At 42.4% G+C, this 18650-nt stretch overlaps 1 protein-coding gene across 1 annotated transcript in view; it reads right to left on the reverse strand.

Annotated features, from left to right (window-relative positions):
• The window catches only part of phlpp1 (PH domain and leucine rich repeat protein phosphatase 1), a 39595-nt gene that overhangs the window by 14610 nt on the left and 6335 nt on the right, over positions 1-18650 (reverse strand). Inside the window, exon 2 of the mRNA XM_044028248.1 lies at positions 279-475. Coding sequence (XP_043884183.1) covers positions 279-475 — 197 coding nt within the window. The remainder of the gene's footprint in view (positions 1-278; positions 476-18650) is intronic.

The raw sequence follows: 18650 nt of genomic DNA on the forward strand, positions 1-18650 counted from the left end.
GGTTTGACCTTGAGCTGAAACGAACAAAACAGGAAGCCGTCTCACAACTAAAGGACAAACAGTTGTTGAAGGTGAAATGTCATCAAGGACATGTTTCCCTGCAGTAGTCATTTGCAGAGGGTAATAACACTTTGTCAGGTCACTCTCTGCTGATATGACGATGATGGAGTTTAGCATCCAAAGCATAAATTACATAAAAGCATGAGGTGCGGAAGGAAAAAAAAAAAAAAGTCTATGCAATGCCAGTCATGTCTTGCTGCTGTGCAACATTTACGTACTTTTCCTCCAATGAGCGGCAGGATGTGCATCTTCCCTGTCTGGCTCTCCTTGACAGAGGAGACGATGAGGCAGGTGCCGCACAGAATGACCTGCCGTCTGGTCCAGCGGTTGACTGGCAGCTGCAGCTTCCCTTTACGAACGTTGTATGTCCCTGACAGCTGGACCCGCTCTGAGCTCTCAGTGCTTTGTGGTTTCCCTGAAACAGAAAAACAGAAAAAAGATGACAGTGGTAAATGAATAAGTGACCAATGGTGGCACAGAACTTTTCCCAACAGACACAAAAGCACATGATTAAAGGCTCCATCTTACACTCACCGCACAGCAGCAGCAGCAGCAGCAGCAGTAAGTGGTGAACTATCAAGTGTTTATGGACATAGCCTTAATCTACTGGAACTATAAGAGCCAACAACCACACTAGCAGTGTTGATGAGACCATGCATCAGCACATGTTTAACAGCAGTGTCCTAACTTGCTCACAATGACAATACTATGCTTACTAGACCAAAAATGTAATCAAATTAACAATAACAATAATAATAATAATGATAATAAACTGTATTTGTATAGCACCTTTCATACAAGGAATGCAGCTCAAAGTGCTTCACAATATAATGGAAATACATTTTAAAAAGCACATAAAACAGTAAAACACAACACGGGGTGTAGTAAAAAGGAGCTAGTCGAAGGCTAGTCGAGTAAAAAGAGTATGTTTTAAAATGATTCATTCAATTCATTTCATTCATCGCATTAGCTAAACATTATGTGACATTTATTTTTCAAATGACCATATTATTACAATTCATTCAGAAGCAAACACAGACAAAGTTTTTTTTAAAGTAATTTACCAAAAAATTACTTTTGAATGACCATTAGGGAACTATTACTTAAGTTTTGTTCAGATATTTTATCGATTAAATCATACAAACTCAGATATAACACAACTATGTATCCTCAGAGCACCACGGACATCTGTACAGAATTCCATGGCAACTCACTCTTCAATGGTTGCTGGAACATCTAGACCAAAAACATGAAAAAAAATGAGAAATACACCCGTGGTGGTCAGTATGTGTTCCCCATAAGATCTGAATGCATCACAGTTGTTAGATGTCCTACTTCGCACACAGAATTGAGACATTTAAGCGTCAAACTCGATAACTCAAAAGCAGGTGCACCGCGTCTACATCATGCTCTTACAGTCTCTGAGTTGCCTGTATTAGGTTTTTAGCCATCTGTCTTGCTCTCCTCCATGTGCCCCGTACTCTTGCTTCATCACTAGCCTGCCAAACCTGACAGTCAGGCTGCTTATCAGGCGTTCTGTCAGCCAGGCTGTTTTATCGTTCTGTCTAAACATACACCTGCTTTGTGTCTACTTCCACCTCCGCAAAAAAAACCTCCCCGGGCTGGCATGTGCTGTCCTCCTCCCCCCCTGTCATTTCACTTGTATCTGTCCGGCTGCCTGGCTTTTGCTTTCTCCAGTCTATCTATAGTCCTGTGCTTTTTTATTTTTATTTTTATTTTTTTAGCTTGGAGCATGTTTAATCTCCCCAGTTTTTTTCCCATTCAGCTGAAGAGATTCATGGCTTGGTTTTGACGAAAATGTTCCTTTCCAAGCGACAGATGGCATTAGAAAATGTCTCTACGTGTGCCACGGCCTGCTATAAATTGGCTGCATCCCTCTTGCTCTTTCACACCTATTTCACTTTCACTACAAATACACGGGAGGCTCTTCTACGAACACGCCCCGGCTATGCTGCTGTAAAGGAGTCTGCCTATGCTTGTATACACTAAGCGAACAAACATGCTGCCACCCCCGAGCGCGACTTCACATGGCGTGCCAGCATGACGGAATCAGAGGCGTGACATGGAGCGTGTAAGAACGGCGTTGATGGCGTTTCGGCCTACTATACTGGCTCCCCCTTTTTACAACCACATCAGTCTGTCTCTGTGACTTTATTCCACAGCGAGATGGAATAAAGTCACGAACGTGTCGCCTTGAGCCGGCATCACACATGTCGCTTTACTACACGCACACAGATTGAAGCACCGAGGAAGAAAGATTCAGTAGGGCAAACAAGTGCAAGCTTACTCTCGCTCTCATGACTTTAAATAATTCAGTTTTTCACATGCCGTCTGTACTGAGCCCCGCTTTCATCCAACACACTCGGCAGAGTGAGAGCGAGCATAACAAGCTGACCAATGTGAACTGATGTGGCACATATGTACACATTTTATTTGAAAGATTTTAACTACCAGGTACACACAACGGTGACTACGTCGACCTTCGCTGAACAATCAGTACGCCTGTTTGCGAGAGGATATTTGCTCTGATTGAAGGCCGAGTGTCGCACTGTTGTTAAATCTTAATCAAGAACTCGTGTTTGACGGCAAGGGTGAGTTGTGCTGGTATGCTTACAGTACAGCATAAAGAAAGCACACGAAGCTAGAGGCCATATGTTAGAGCAGGAGTCTGTAGAAAGCTTGTAATAATTAGGGTCTGGGCGCACAAAATGTATTACTTACGCTTTCTGGAGAAAGAGCATCGCTGCTTACTGTACTGTACCACACACGAGACCCGAAAACCACCATGTATAAGATATTATTTCTACAGAAACTACACTCATGATTCAAGATTCAAGATTCTTTATTGTTATTAAGCAAGCATAACAAAATTTCCTCCCGACATCGACAAAAGAGTTGAAATTACTTTGATTTGTGGTTGTCAGTGGTTCTGGAGATATCTTACACTTTTACAGTAAGGGCTATTTTGGACCTTCTTCTATAATAAGCTGCACATACAGTGACTAATTAAGATGCATAAAAATGTCCTTCGGAGTTTTAATAACTGACGGGTACGACCAGGGTGAAGCGGGAATGATAGGGAACATGATGCAATTATCTGTTGGTTTAGATATGCAAAGTGCTACTACAATTAATTAATCTGCCTAACCTAAGGAAGAGGTAAAATCAGTCAATTAAATCAATCCTTAGATGAGCTATCGGAGCCACCGAATTGCATCTAAATCCATGTGATATCTTGCTACCAGACAGACAAACCAACTGGGATGACTGAACAGACTGATTCCCCCCCTTTCCAACTGCAATGGCTGGCAGAGCAAAGCAGCAGGAACATATTTTCATGACTGAGCTTAGGAAGGGGGTTTGTGTTGCATTAGACAAATTATTCACAAGCTTTTAGCCTCAATATGTCACATGGGCATAGTCCTACTATTTTTAGGTCTTTTGTTGGAACGTGCTCTCTCCCACACAAGCATAGGCACAAATACTCACACCATGCTCCTCCTCCTACTCGTCCCCCTTGCTGACATCCATACACACACACACACGTTGACTGACAGTGATTAACCATCTTCATATTATGTGCATCCTTAATGTTCATGGACCAAAAACAGCAAAAGGTTTTTTTTTTTTTTTCTTTTCCAAAGTGGGAACAAATGGGGCTGCTTTCGTGAGAAGAGAAGTTGGGAAAGGATGTTGTAGCTTTACGACTATCTCTCGTGGATGTGGGATGACTGGACGGAGGCAAGCGTGTCAGTCTAACCATGGGACTGCGCGGTGGAGGAAGCTGAGAGATGGGTGGGACTCCCACGTGAGCATCCTGTTTGGAGCAGAGACAAGCGGGATCTCGCGGTGACCTTACAGCAGGGGAAGGAAGTTATAACAGACAGTTACATTCCAAATGTATGAACCGCTGGCCACCTACACGAGGAATATTTTGGGCAGCCATGATGTTAGTCATTGTGGTGCATCCCATAATCTGTGGGAGATGCATAAAATGAGAATTTAAAAATAATAGATGGGGCCCAGCAAGGTGGGTGTGTTCATGTGCAGAAGTCAAGTCATCGGCTATTCCTGGACCTACTGCATGCAGGAGCAGGAGTAATACAGTGTGTGTTTGTGTTGGTTACTGGAGAGGACTTCCTTCCTTTTTCCCCAAAGCTCAGGAAAAGCAGTTTCCCCTCTACAATCGGTCCAATACCCATGTGTGTGCACCCCTACCTTTCTCACACACACACACACACACACTGAACCAATGAGACAAAACCTTCTATGTCTAATCTCACTTTCAATGGTGAAAACTATCTCTTCAACAACATCAAGGCAAGATCAGTGATTCCACATCAATGAATTGTACATGCTGTGAAATGCTTGGTTTTTAGATATTAAAATAAGTCAGTTTCATTGAATGGTAAATTCTGTAATATGGTAAAAATATTTACCATATAGATTTCAGTGTCCTGCTACAACAAGATCCGAGGCAATTTCCTAACAGCGAGGACACTAAGCCCGAGAAACACTCATTACTGTATTATCCATGTATAAGCGTGCAGATGTGTAACAGCTGCTAGTGACTGTCAGCAAGTAGCGCTCTCTGAATACTAATATTTCTTCAGGGAGATAAAACACAAAGAGTACAAGTCCAAATAGGTCAGGTCAAAGAAAACGATCTCGAAAGGGAATCGTAATCAACTTCCCGACAACGACGATGACACACTTTGGATTCATTTACTCAATAAGACACAGACAAAAAAAAAACACATGACAACTGCTAGTCTTGAATCGGCCTGCAGGACACAACCACTTCCTGTTTTGAGCCACAGTTTGAGTTGCCTTGGAAGACGGTGAAGCTGGAAGTGAAAGCAGAAAAAGTGGAGCCGATGGCAACAAAAGTGATGGCGGAAGCTTTAGTCTGTAGAATATTATTAGCAGTGTTGTAGCTTACTGCTTAAAACCATTATTATAATATATTGTTATTAAACCTCAGGGTTTTTGGGGCTATATCAGCAAAATAAACTACTATTAATATTACTATTCACTATACCACCCTTGTTGGACGCCCTTCTGCCCCTGTTTTGCATCGCTGTTATCTGCACCCAAGGTTGACCTCTCTCCATTCATCTTAGATTTACCGGATCAATGTTTCTTTCCTCTAAGTCTTCTCAGTAACGACAACAAGGATGGGTCCCTGGTTAATCACCCTGACCTAGTAAATGCAACCTGACATCAGCACACCTCCACTACAGGGCTGGGCATGGCGTACCGTAGGGCATCGATGACCCACATTAAGTCTCAGCAGAGCATGCGTAGCAGCACTCTTCCGTATTCTATAGGCGGTGACAGATGTGATGGTAAGATTGTAGGACCTATAAATACTTCTAAGCCACCATAGTGGGTTGTTTTATCACCACTACCAATTCTTTTCTTTTAAATGTTCAGCTCTTAGGATTTATTTCAACTATGAAAACATTTAAAGGGCCACTTCACCCAAAAAATATAATTATTTTTACAAATTTCCAGAGATACATGTGTTACTGGATCATCAGACAGTGGATTTGAGATACATGTCTCATCCCCACAACAGCAGAGGATGTTGGGATTGAAATAAATGAATGAAATTGCAAGTTCATTATTCATTAGGCAGCGATTATAAAAACACAGTCATCAAGTGTTAGAGATACTAACTTGTAAAGCGCTAACAGGAGTTGAGGGAAGCTGGTGGAGAAGAGAAATGGAAGTAGATGTAAGGCTATTACAGTAACTGCACTCTCCTCCTGTTACGCACGCACACAATGTTCAAATTCATCCATTTAAAGGTGTGGGGCTGCAGGTGAGGGAAGGATAGGCTTCCCATATCTGATCAGATATGGCTTTAAGCCCAAATCGCCCACTCATTTACTTGCTTCTCCATCTCTCCTCCCCGTCTCTCCCAGTCTTCGGGGATGACTTGTGGTGATTACCCAGATCCAAAGTGACAGGCTGTGTTAAGCCAACTGTCTGCTCAGGCAGCAGTTGACGAGCCTTGCTAGAAGGTGGCAAAGGCCATCACGGGTGACAGGCTGCTCGCTGCACTCACCTACAGTACACCACGATCCCCAACCCCCACACACACACACACACACACTTTACTTCCTTGCACCTCACACAAGGATGCATGTGCAGAACTGTGAACACGACATGTGGTGATGGGAGTTTTTCAGTAGCGCCGTTTAGCTTCACACGTTCCGACATGAGTGAACCTTCATTAGCAGCCTCTTAATCGTATAAACATCCTTTTAAAAGTTGCCACATGTGCTCACATAAATGGGCCCATGGAGGAGCAGGGGACGCCTCTGCCTCTGGGACTGACGAGACGTTACCGTGTGGAATTTGTCAAGCAGTCCTTTTGTGTTAAAGAAGACAGGGTAAATAAGAATTCACAAAGGTTTTTCTATTCATATCTGCTTTTTATATATCCCCACAGAACCAGCATTTTTTGGGAGCTACGTCATGTAAATAATGTAAAGTGTGGCGTTCAAGATGGTCCATACTGAGATGTCAAAACAACTAATGAACGATGCTCTCCAGATGAAGTCCACTGACGTTTCCCACAGCAACACATTTCTGGTCTTGAGTAAAACGTCTCAAGAATTAATGTTTGAATTTCCATAAAGTTTAGTGCAGATGAACTGTAACGCATCCAGAGATTCTCTAATGTCTTTCCCCTGCCATCATAACATTTGTGACAGAATGATCCCGACCATAGTGTCCATATTATTTATAGTTTTTTTAATTCATGCAATGTCACCTCAAAAGTGTCAGCCAACTGTGAAACAGCTGTGTGTGTGTGCAGTGTTTGGACAGCTCCATAAGCACTTGATTAGGTGGATGATCATTTATTTAATAATCCACAATGCAGCTTGCATTTGTTAACTGTTCAATGACTGAAACCATTAAACATGATTAGGTTGTGATGCCTTTGAGATCGGTGAATGTTTGTAAAAAAGTCTGTTAGCGTCTCCTTTTTTTAATCTATCAACAGTATATGAACATACACCAGGAGTCCTTCCACTCTTTGTAAAAGCTGAGAGATACTCTGCTTTGTGCTCCTGTCCATTGTCAGTCATCACCAAGTATCTTTCAGCTTAGAAAAGCTCAGCGGAGGTGATGCGTCTTAACCCCCAACCTCCACAGCTATCAGCTGGTGATACAGCATTGTGTCCTTTGACCCAGGAAACTCTGAGAAAAAACAGCCACTATGGCCCGAGTGACCATGACAAATCCACCCATCCATCCCCACAGAGATGGCTTGATGGACGCCCTCAATTTCTGATAGCTCATCTCTCTTAAACGTGTCACCAGGAAGGACACAATCGAACAGAAACACATGCACAGGCAGACACTATACAAGACCTTCACTTTCAGTCCGGTGAAACACATCCTGAATCCAAATGAGGTCACAGCCTGCAATATCTTCCCCATCAAACCATTATTACCCTTTGTCCCTGGGGAGAAGGGAACTAAACACCCCACTGCTATTAGAGGCATTGTACAACTCCAGCTATTAGGTCAGTGCATTACCACCCACTGCCTGTAGGGGCAGTGTATGAATGCATAAAAACAAAAGGGGATGAACTGAAGAGGATTTGTAGTGCTCTGTAATGCTGAATTATCTTTTCTTTTTACTTGAATTTGACCCACTAGCTCTTCTTTATATTCAATTCCGTATATGACTTAACACCTGAGAGGAAAACACCTAATCTACTTCCCATCCTCACATATCAGATTATTTTAACCTGATGGGCAGAAGCAAAACGTGTGTATATCATGCGTAGAAGTGACAATAAGTCACTCATAACTCACGCTTGACAGCTGGAATGACGAACTACAATAACATAAGGCCCCATAGGAGCTTAATAAACCCCACTGTGCAGCTATGAATGTATTTAAATAAAGGATTTATGTATCCGTAAGTGAAAGGCATAATAGCGTTTCCATCGGCAGCATAGTCCCTCACACCGCTCACTGCATTGTGCACATGCTTCGCCGTGCCATTCAATCAATATCCCTCCAAAAATAGAATCTGCTACAGAGGACAGCGAGGAGAGTTGCATTATGGATGCTTTAAATGGAATGTGTCGGCATCAGTGAGTGAAAAATTAAGATTTTCCCCAGTGATTCCCTCTGTAAGTGGAAGGATCGGAAGATGACGTACATAGATGTGTGTGTGCACCCCCTTCTCCTCTCCCGGCTCCACTCCTGCTGCTGTTATGTAAGAAGTGTGTGTGTGTGTGTGTGAGAGTGTGTGTGTGTGAGAGAGTGTGTGTTATGAAACCTTACATTGGAAAACACGAGCCTGTGATCAGCCGAGCACACAGACACACACACACACACACACAGGGGCTCCAGAGACTGTTTTCACCTACTTGTTTGTGTATAAGTGAATGCAAATGTTGTCACCATGGTGGACAAAAATGCCTGTGTGTACTCATGCAAATAACATCTCAGTACGACTGTGAGGCTACATGAACATGAGCAGAGCTCCCACATTAACTATTTTATTATGTTTTAAATGAGCATGTGTATAATTATATTAATAAAACATGTATTAGAAAATGAATAAAATGCCATGGGGGAAAAACACAGTGAAATGAATAGTCCGTAGTTGCACACATGTAGCAATCCAAGTAAATTATTTTATGGTAAGAAAAGAAGGGAGTAGGGTTAGCAAAATGCCATTTCAACATACTATTTTCAGGTATAACACATTGGTGCTGGTACATTTACAGCTACCAATAACCATTCATTTAAAAATATATAATGCTCCAATTGTGCAACAAGTATTCAAATGGGGTAATAAATAACCCACAACATGACTTGATTAAAAAAGTTTTGATTTAAATCTTTTTTTTTTTTACAAAGAAAAGTCTGAAGTCTAATTGGTCTGGTTCAATCAATGCAAAAACAATTCCATAAAGAATAACCACTTGGATATGTTTGTAATAAACACATACTATAGCTACACAATCGATTAATGCCACTACTTGATAGTTAATTACATTAAACACAATGCAGGGAAAAGTATCACATTGCTATTAGATAAGGTGAGAAGCACATTAACCATTAGCATACCCCATTAGCTGTAAGTAGAACGCATAAATAGACAAATAGCACACCTTGGCCACATTATCTCAAGGGGACTTCAAGGAAACGTCAAACACGGAATGTAAATGATGTGCTCCGTACTTGACTGGATTCAGTGAACCAGTGCATGTGCAAACTGCAAATAATGTGTACCGTGCACATATTCTCATGACATCATCTGGACTGAGCAGCCATCCCTAGTCATGTTCAAGAGGAACCACATGTGTTTGCTCCACGTATGACTCAGCTGCACAACTGTCATGTCCTCTTAGGCCCAGGATGTGCTGCCGGCGTGTGTTCCTGCCCTCAGTGATGTCATTTAAATGTGAGCTCTGGGACTTTGAGCCTTTTCACCCACACCTGGTGTTACCAAAACACCCAGAACTGTATTGTGTTTGCTTTGTCAGACACTGTGTCTCAGCCTGCTCAGAAATCAACTTTGTGATATAACATTTACAGCGAGCGACCTAACTAAAAGCACGCATGTGGTAACGTTACATCGGCAGAGGCGATAAGAGAACAGTGAGGTCTATTTACCGAAGCAGACACGTTTTGTGACAAGACCTTACATCATAGAGCTGCAGACTAATTTCACGCTTAAGCTTTAAAAAAACCTTAAAAAGACTGTGACGCGTCTGTCAGCTGCGGTGTGTGTGTGTGTGTGTGTGTGTTTTAATACAATGCATGCAAACTGTCAGATGTACTCTCCATCAAACCCAGTGTTTATGTAACGCTGTTCAATGAAGACTGACATAAAATGCATGATGAACTTGTTCACTGGTCCGGAAGAGGATGACTATTCCATGTTGGGAAATAATGAATAACCAGTAGGTCATGAATGCGTGAGAAAAAAAGAAAATGGGCGGCCGCATTTCCACACACAATATACGGCAAGCCTGCACACGTGTGAACCGAGTTACTGCTGTGTGATAGTAAATAGGCAGGAGAGCCATGGTGCCCAGTTATGTAATGTATCTCTGTCTTGCTTGCCCTCGCTCTCGCACACAGATTATAAGTACAAAGGTTTGAACTGTGTGTGTGTGTGAGCGCATTTTTTAATGTTTCAGAGGGCAAGGAATGTCTCAGTTAAACTGAAATGTCTTAGTTTATACGGCTAATCTTCCTTCAAAGCTCCTTCCCCTAAGTGTATTACAGCAGGTTTCTGGATCCCCGGCTGCCATCCACACTCTCAAATCCTCTACCTTTTTTCTTCTGGTGCAGATTTTCTGTGTGAATGTTTCATGCGTCCGTCCTCGGATTCCTCACTTGTGACCCTGCTTACTCACAACATGACGTCTCCATCCAGCTTAGGCATGCAGGTATAGCAACACAAAGACGTGTTGCTCCGTCACTGATATTTCTCTCTGACTTCCCCATACGATGATTAAAAAACGAAAAGGGAAATTCCAAAATGGACCACGTGTCCTCAGCACAGCCTGTGCCATCACACTCAAGGATACACTGTTGACAGCTACGGGTCACTGCTGTCCAAGCACAGGGTGGCACACGCTCATGAATGTTGCAGCACTTGCTTTAAGCCTGACAGATCTCTGTCGAACACATGAGGACACACAAGCGGGGTCGCGTTGGGCATAGTGTGCAGCAAGAGAAAGTTGCTGCACGTAGTGAGGTTGCAATTCAAGCTAAAGTCAACAAGCTGTACGACAACACCGAGACAGGAGCTTATAACCAATGTATGACATGAGGCTTACATTGCCACTGTGGGCTCCATTAAACCATGTGTAACCCACATCACACTAAAGCTTGGAGTCATAACATATGGAGCACAGATGAAGACCATGGGCAAGCATGGCGCATACATATTTTCCATGGATGGCTGCATTTTCAATTTCTCGCAATAACAGGAACGAGTCAATCCATTTGTGGACAATATTACAGAACTCTATTTAAAGATTTAGTATCATATCACCATTAAGCTGAGTCAGTGGCAAGAAAAAGAACAGTTACAGTTGATGCAGCAGCACTTTCTTCCTTGTACGGCTCAAGTTCCAAAAAGCTGAATCCAATATTTTGCCATTATGCAACTTCCAGGTCAGTAATAGGCGGACCTCTGTCCAGATCTGGACCCAGATGCAATCCTATCGTAGACCTAGACCTAGACCTATTACCATAAATCATTGATAATGTCCACATTTTGACAGAGCATTTGTATTTTAACTGGCCCAGCTTTTCTAGGCTTTATGGCAGTAGCGGTCCATGATACTAGTGATATATATAGAGATGTATATACCATAGCATAATGCATCACAGAATGACTTGCCTGTCATTCGGGGACAGCCACACTGATCATGTGATACATGATTTTCAGGGGTATTTCAAGTTTGTGAGCGAGTAAGCCCCACTGCTTTTTTCTTGAGGTTAGAGCGCTCGCTCATCTATTTCTATCACAAGTGGCACACATTTCATTGTCATCTAATGTCCTGTTCCATTTTCAGAGTTTCACTTCCCAAAATACATTTGTTTTTTCAGCAATTTATATAGTAAAATATTTGCAGAAGTGACTAGAAAAGCCCTGACCTGATTTACTTGATTACAAAGCAACATTTAAAATCATACGTTGGCATTATGGAAGGTAAGCCCTGTGTAAAAGCATAAGACACACACTGCCTGTATGAGGAGGGAGGAAGAATGGACATTTTAGTCAACAAATTCAATTTAAATCACTTAAACTTTTCATTTCAGTCCATAACATTATTTTCACATGTGCATCTACAGTGCATTTTCATTTTGTAGGCTTTTTACCTTTTATGTATATTTCATTTTTATTTATTCAGTGTTAAAAATTTATTATTATACATTATACTTGATTTGAAAGTAATTTGTTGACATTTAATAGCCACCAATGCGAATACGGCATATTGGGTTTGGATTTAACCACTTAACCAACTACACTTGGTCATTATGATGTTTCAGAATTTTGCTTAATGAAATTTTCCTCTGGCTAGACCTCTTGGGATTTTAATTAACTATCTCTGCTCTACATTAAAAGGGAAATATCTTATACACTTGCTCAGACAGTCAATTCAAATATAGCTTTTGACAACATGTTTTTTTTCAGTGCCTATTGTCAATATATCTGCTTTTAAAAAAATATTCTCAGGTTATCCTTTTTTATTTTACCCAATTCCTACAAGCAGTTTCTTAATCACAAATATTATCTCATGGTTCAGGACACTGGTTGCTCAATAGCAGCGTCACTGTGTCACCTCAACCTCCGCATTCTGTCACTCAGGAGTTGCTAATGGTCTGTGCACAGCAGCAGCAGCAGACACTCCACACTGCTTTGATAACAAGCAGCACCTTATGCTGGATTGAGGGAGGGGGGCTTAAAATGAGAGCAAGAGAGAGCAGAGAGAGAGAGAGGTATTGTAATCTTAAGCACCAGTACAATAACCCCCCTCCATGACACAGAGGTTTATGTTTACCCACCTAGAACTCAACCACCCCTTGGGGAAGTGCATCAGGGGAGGGTGAAATATGAGAGCCGGGGATGAAGGGACAGCAGCGATACAGGAGCAGGCTGACGACACGTCCCTGTGATACTGAGGCTACAGGGGTGAGGCGAGAACGCTAATTGGTGAGATGGTGTCACGCAAAAGGTTAGAACGGATTGTGGCGGAGTGCACGTGCATGAGTTTGTGTGTGTTGAAGTGTATGTCAGTGATTAATTATCTTGCAGGCACTCCCGCCTGTTTGTCGCCCTGGGTTTCCCCAGTTCATTTGTACCACTGTATTAATAATGCTTGTCGCTGACAGAAATGAAGCAAGGACATATTGCATTCAGAGCTCGACGCTCCCGGTTCCTTGAGCCAGAAGTACTTCCTAGAGTGTCTCCTCCTTCGGCAGCATTATAAATCTTCTTTTAGCCAGTCTGACAGACCACAGGAGCTACACAACAACAGACATCCAAAATTAGTCCTTTCACGATGGAAGGAACACACAATTGGTGCAAATACCCTGAATAGAATCAACTTCACCTTAATAGTACCCTTGCATCCGCAGTTGAATTTTAATTACTGCTTAAATCTTTATTTTTAATGCCACCACAATCAACCAAACTTTAACTGCAAAGGAACAAACTTGAATGACCAATGAATAGCCCTCTGTATTCTTGGATGATTTCACAATGCTACTAATTTAGTCCACTAACACAGGCTGAAGGCCAGCATGGATGATTCAATTACACAGTGATAGCTTAAATGTCACAAAACGTTGCAGCACTGATCTGAATTCTATGATATTAGCCAAATATTTTACCATAGCAGAAATAAGAATCAGTTATACCTAAACTAAAGAGAACATAGCATAGGTGCAGCAAAAGGAGTATGGGTCACATGTGACGTGACGGTGTCAGTCTGAACTCATAACTCACTTTCATATTGTGCATTTTACATACATTTTCAATCACATCCCGTTACCACGGTAACACACAATCGGCATTTTTAAAATGATACAGCTGTGGAATTAATCAAAATGTGTGTTTCAATTACGATCCCAAGTGATTAAAAATCAAAACAAAATGGGGGCTTTTATTCTGAAAATGGTGCTTTTAATGTTGTAATGGTGTTTGATTTCCTGTCCTGCTTGTCAACCAGTCAACACAGGCATTCAGGGGTTAAACACACAACGCAAGTAAAGATATATACAATCATTCATAGTTATTTTAAGGTAACTTCAAAAGGTTCATTCAAAATATCACGTTTCAAGCCCCTTTTTTGGTTACGTGCACTAAATTCCATTTGTGTCAAGTTAGTGCGTAATCGTTTGAAGTAATTTATTTTGACCCATAATCGAGCAGCACTAGCAGTGTGAGCATTCACATGTGCCACCAGTTGACAGACTGAGTGATTCCTGAGTAGAGAGAAGAAGATTTGACTAATTTTTAAATATGAAGCACAGACTACCACAGCAGGGTACTGCTGTGCCTGCTTCAGGCTGCTGTCTGATGCGGTTTTGCTCGAATAATTAAAGTCAAATATTTGCGCCATTTAAAACCACAATTCCTGAAAAGCTGAAGTACGTCCAAAATGAACGGCGATTGGAAATACAGCGAGTGACTTGCTCGCTGTAAATAACGAGGTTTAAAGTCTGCCAACAAATCTGCTGTCAAATCCATCATCGTTGCATTACATGTGATGCCAGGAAATACATTAACAGTGTGGTGGCAGTGGCCTACAGAAGTTTGCATCATTGTCTAGAATTATTAGCTTCTAATCCAAGATAAAGGAACGGTTAAACCACTTTGAGTTGCAGCTTCCCCCCCGAGAGCGGACGAGCGACACAGATTATCATTTGTTATTGTTTGCGCTTAACCTCTAACGCCGTTAATATGAGAGGCTATGAAGGACTCTCATAGCTTAGCTAAATCTGGTAGCAAACCACTTACATTAAAGGCTGCCATGTTGTGGTAACCGCTGGACAGAGGAAAAGACGCAGGGGTGATCTAAAACAATAATTAAGGTAAATAGGAAGTGGTACATTCATACGACTTTAGAAAAAAGTGAGTTATTGTTTTAGTCCGACTCAAATTGGACTTTTAAAATAACACCCAAATCCTCTGCATGTATACGTTCAGTTAGAATCAGGCTGGCAATGGAGCTCCATACAAGCTTCACAGCTCCCACCCCTAGCTTTATAATAATAAATAATAGAAATAGAATGTAATAAGTACACAGAAGACATGGAGAAATCCAGACCTGTACACTTTTTAGGTCTGATGAAGAGACTTTTTTTTGCTCTACCAGCACAAACAATTAAATACTGTTAAGTTCGTGGATGGTATGATGACTCGCGAACAACTACCACGTCTGGATAACTAACAGTTTCCACCTAAACCCGAAAACCCGCAAAATATTAACAAGCAGAAAGAAGGTATATCACCACCTAGTGTAACCAAGGCAGACACACTTCATTCAATAAATCAATTCCCCTCTAGAGCTTGTATACACGGACCTTTTCAATAATATATGAAATTGTGTCTGATGCCGGAGCCGTGGGATCACTGAGGAGAGAGTTGTCGATGAAGACGCACAGTTCCTGTTCCTGAATTACAGTGAAGCAGAGTCCACAGCGTAATCAGACCCCAGATCAGTAGTTAAAGCGATCGGTCCGGGTCACTGCAGATAGACCGAAAGGGGAGCGAGAGTAGAAGAATTAAAGGGCAGCTCTCTCCTGATGATGCACAGGGAAGGGATAAGTGAATGAATGAGATTGTGATGCTGTTGCACATTCCCCTGCCCCCACGTGCTCACTTTTTCTCTTTCTTCTCCTTCTACCCCCTCCTCCCTTTCCTTGCCTTTTGTTTTGTTTAAAATTTAACAAGGTCTGGAACAGTGGAGAGCTGAAACGGGCATCCGGGGTGTTTTGGCTCGGCTCCTTGTCACATGCTGGGGCCATGTGAACACAGTGGCACAGGGAGGAGTAGGAGGAGGTGGGGTGCTCAGTGAGAATCGAGGAGAGAGAGAGAGACTAAAGAGAGGAAGTATTTAACCAGAGGAACTGGGAATCAGAGGAAGCCAGAAAAGAACTGGGTGACAGCCAAGTGAATGTTAATAAAACTGTACTTATAAAAGAGACACCACAAACGAAACAGGAACTGGAGACAAAATAACAAATAAAACCACGAGCAGAAAGAGCACGCACCAAAAAATGCAAAAGAGACGGGCATGGAGAGGAGAAGAGAAAAGTAACTTCCTGGTGCAGCAGGTGAATCATCATTGCTTTTTTCTCCCAGGGCCTGAGCGGTGGTTGAACTGCACAGCCGATAGCAAGTGACATGTTGATGATTTGACACTGGCTGCACGTGCGGCAGTGAGTCTGTCTGCACAGATCACTGGACATTTAGTTTCACGCATCCAAAACTCTACTACACCGACTGGCGCCGGAAACTGTGGGGGAACGAGGGCACGTGAGCGCAGAGCGGGAGCGAGTGAGCACGCGGCGCAAGCGGAAAAGGCTTTTGGCCAAAGCGTGAAGCACATGCTTCAGCTGGTGATCAAAGATGTAATTAACGAGCATGGCAACACTAACACGTCAGCACACCTGGTGAAAAGTGTGCCTCAAGGCACGGGGGAACACAGGGGAAAACAAATGATGGTTTTCTTTTTTTGGAGCATGCACAGAGCAATATCACTGGAGTGGAGTGACAAGTGATAACGTAACACTACAGTTTAGTGTCGCGTAATACGTTGAACCATTTTGAGGCTTATAATAGTCTGCTTCAGGATGCACAGTTTGATTAATCTGTTCAATCTGGATGTTAATCTGTAATGACACTGATAATGATGATGATAATGATAATTATAATACTCTTCCCGGGGGGGAGATGTCAAGGGCCGAAGGGAAAAGGGACACTACATTAACTGAAACAAAAGCAAGCCAGTGACATTGGACGCAGTTAGCGGGTTTCCAACCATGGTGTGATTGCAGCCCTCTGCACATTGCCAACCATAGATGTCTCATGAATTGTCTCCGCTATGAACTAATGTAATCAGCCGTTACCCAGAGCCACCTCTTATATCTCAAGGCCCAAGGCTGCTTAAATTCCCGTAAAGAAACGCCCCTGAATCTAACTTTTCTGAAAGGTCACTTGATCTGTATTGTTGATTTTCACATTTCACTTTATTATATTTCTGGAGGCATACAGGGAAAGTGAAAACAAGCTAAGAACACAAACGCTGATGTGTTATTTCTCGTCGTCATGTCGCTCCCTGACAGATTGCCTATGCTTTGAGTTCTGTTTGTGGTCTCTACCAACACCTGTGGGAAATATTTGTCTCCTCAACTGCTAAATGCTCTACTGTGTCCCTCCGCTATTCAGTGACTTTGTCAATGACTCCCTGTTGTCTGGTGCTGTGCAGGTATCATACAGGCAGGATCTTATTCGGGCTTATTTGCAGTTTGCCTGTTCCGGTGGAAAAGACAAAGCCATTAGAGCAGTGAGTGTGACAGTAGCATTAATGCTGCAAGAACCTCCTGAAATCCAATGACATGTAAGCAGTCACATGACCCATTAAACTGCAAACACATATGATTATAGCAAATTGTATTTGATAAAAAATTCAAAAAACTTCTGTTTCAGAAAAGTCTGAATACTTTCTCCCAACACTGAACCACCACAAACAACAGACTGTACATACTGTATTTACAGTATAGTCAAATATTGCAAAGACAGATTGCATTGCAGGTTTTCTGTACTGTACTGTACTGTATTGCTGCCTCGGATAAGTGGAGGAAGTTAAATGGAGGGCTGATAACTGATCAGACAACGCTGAAAGGGCAGTTAATGTTCGTGAATGCCGCTTCAACAAACATACACAAGATATAACTCCTGGGAGAAAGTGCGTGTCTGGTAAATGAGCCACTCTAAAACTGTGCAAAGTTATACCTATGTCCTACTGTTTGCTTTCAAAGCCCTTCCCCTAAAATAATCAGTCACCAATGAGGAAGTGTCATTCTTGTGCTTCAGCATTTTTTTGAGAGAGAGAGAGAGATGAACTTTAAACTGGGTCACTTCATATCAACAACTCTGCCCCCTCCTATTAGAACAGAGTCCATAGAAACAGGATCAGCTCCACTCAACCACACCTTATGTATCTTTGTCCAAATTAAACAAAGACAGATCTGTGGGCAATCACTCAAAGTTCCAAATTCCTTGTTTTCAAGACACTCATCTATTTAGGTTTTTCATTTCTGCATGGCAAAAAAAAATGCATCTAGTTGAGAAATGACTGAGAAATGCATCTACTTGCATTTCTCCTGTGTGTTAAATAAATTGAATTGCAAATATGTTGTTTTAAACACAACATGAACAGGCTCTCTGGAGACTAATACTTTGTAAAGCAAATCAGTGTAAGCACCACTGGAGCGTTGGTATTTGAAAACCTCCCATCCAGGAATTGACACACTTGTGTCCTGTATACTCGCGGGCGGACATGCAGGCAGGCTGTGCGCTCCCTAATCGGAATTTCTGGGCCTCTTTAATGCTGAGAGTTGCAGATGTTGTCTGGTATTAGGCTGTGCTGCTGTTGATCAAAGCTGGGGAAAGTGAGTCCCCGCTGGCCAGCCTCTAATCCTACCCCCACCCTCCTGCATGTGGTCAGCGTAAGGGCTGGTGAGACTGTCAGTCCGCTCCATGACCCCCCATTGAAGGGGTTTCTTCTGTGACCGTTCTCGGTTTCTGGGAAGGACTCAGCAAGGGCAGTTTGACAGACAGCTGAGAGGCCAAGCTGCTCCCATAGGGCAGGAAAGCCCCTGCCCTTCCCAAACCACCACCCCCTTTTCCTCTCACCGCTCCTCTTTACCAGTGCCATGTCTTAGACTGTGCCGGCAGGCAGACAGGAGTGACAAACCAGCGTGACATTGTTCAGCCTAGATTCAGCCGCTTACCACAAAGCAATGAGAATTTCAAGAGCATAGCCTCTCTTTTT

Source organism: Solea senegalensis, linkage group LG1, assembly GCF_019176455.1.
Source record: "Solea senegalensis isolate Sse05_10M linkage group LG1, IFAPA_SoseM_1, whole genome shotgun sequence".
Classification (NCBI taxonomy): domain Eukaryota; kingdom Metazoa; phylum Chordata; class Actinopteri; order Pleuronectiformes; family Soleidae; genus Solea; species Solea senegalensis.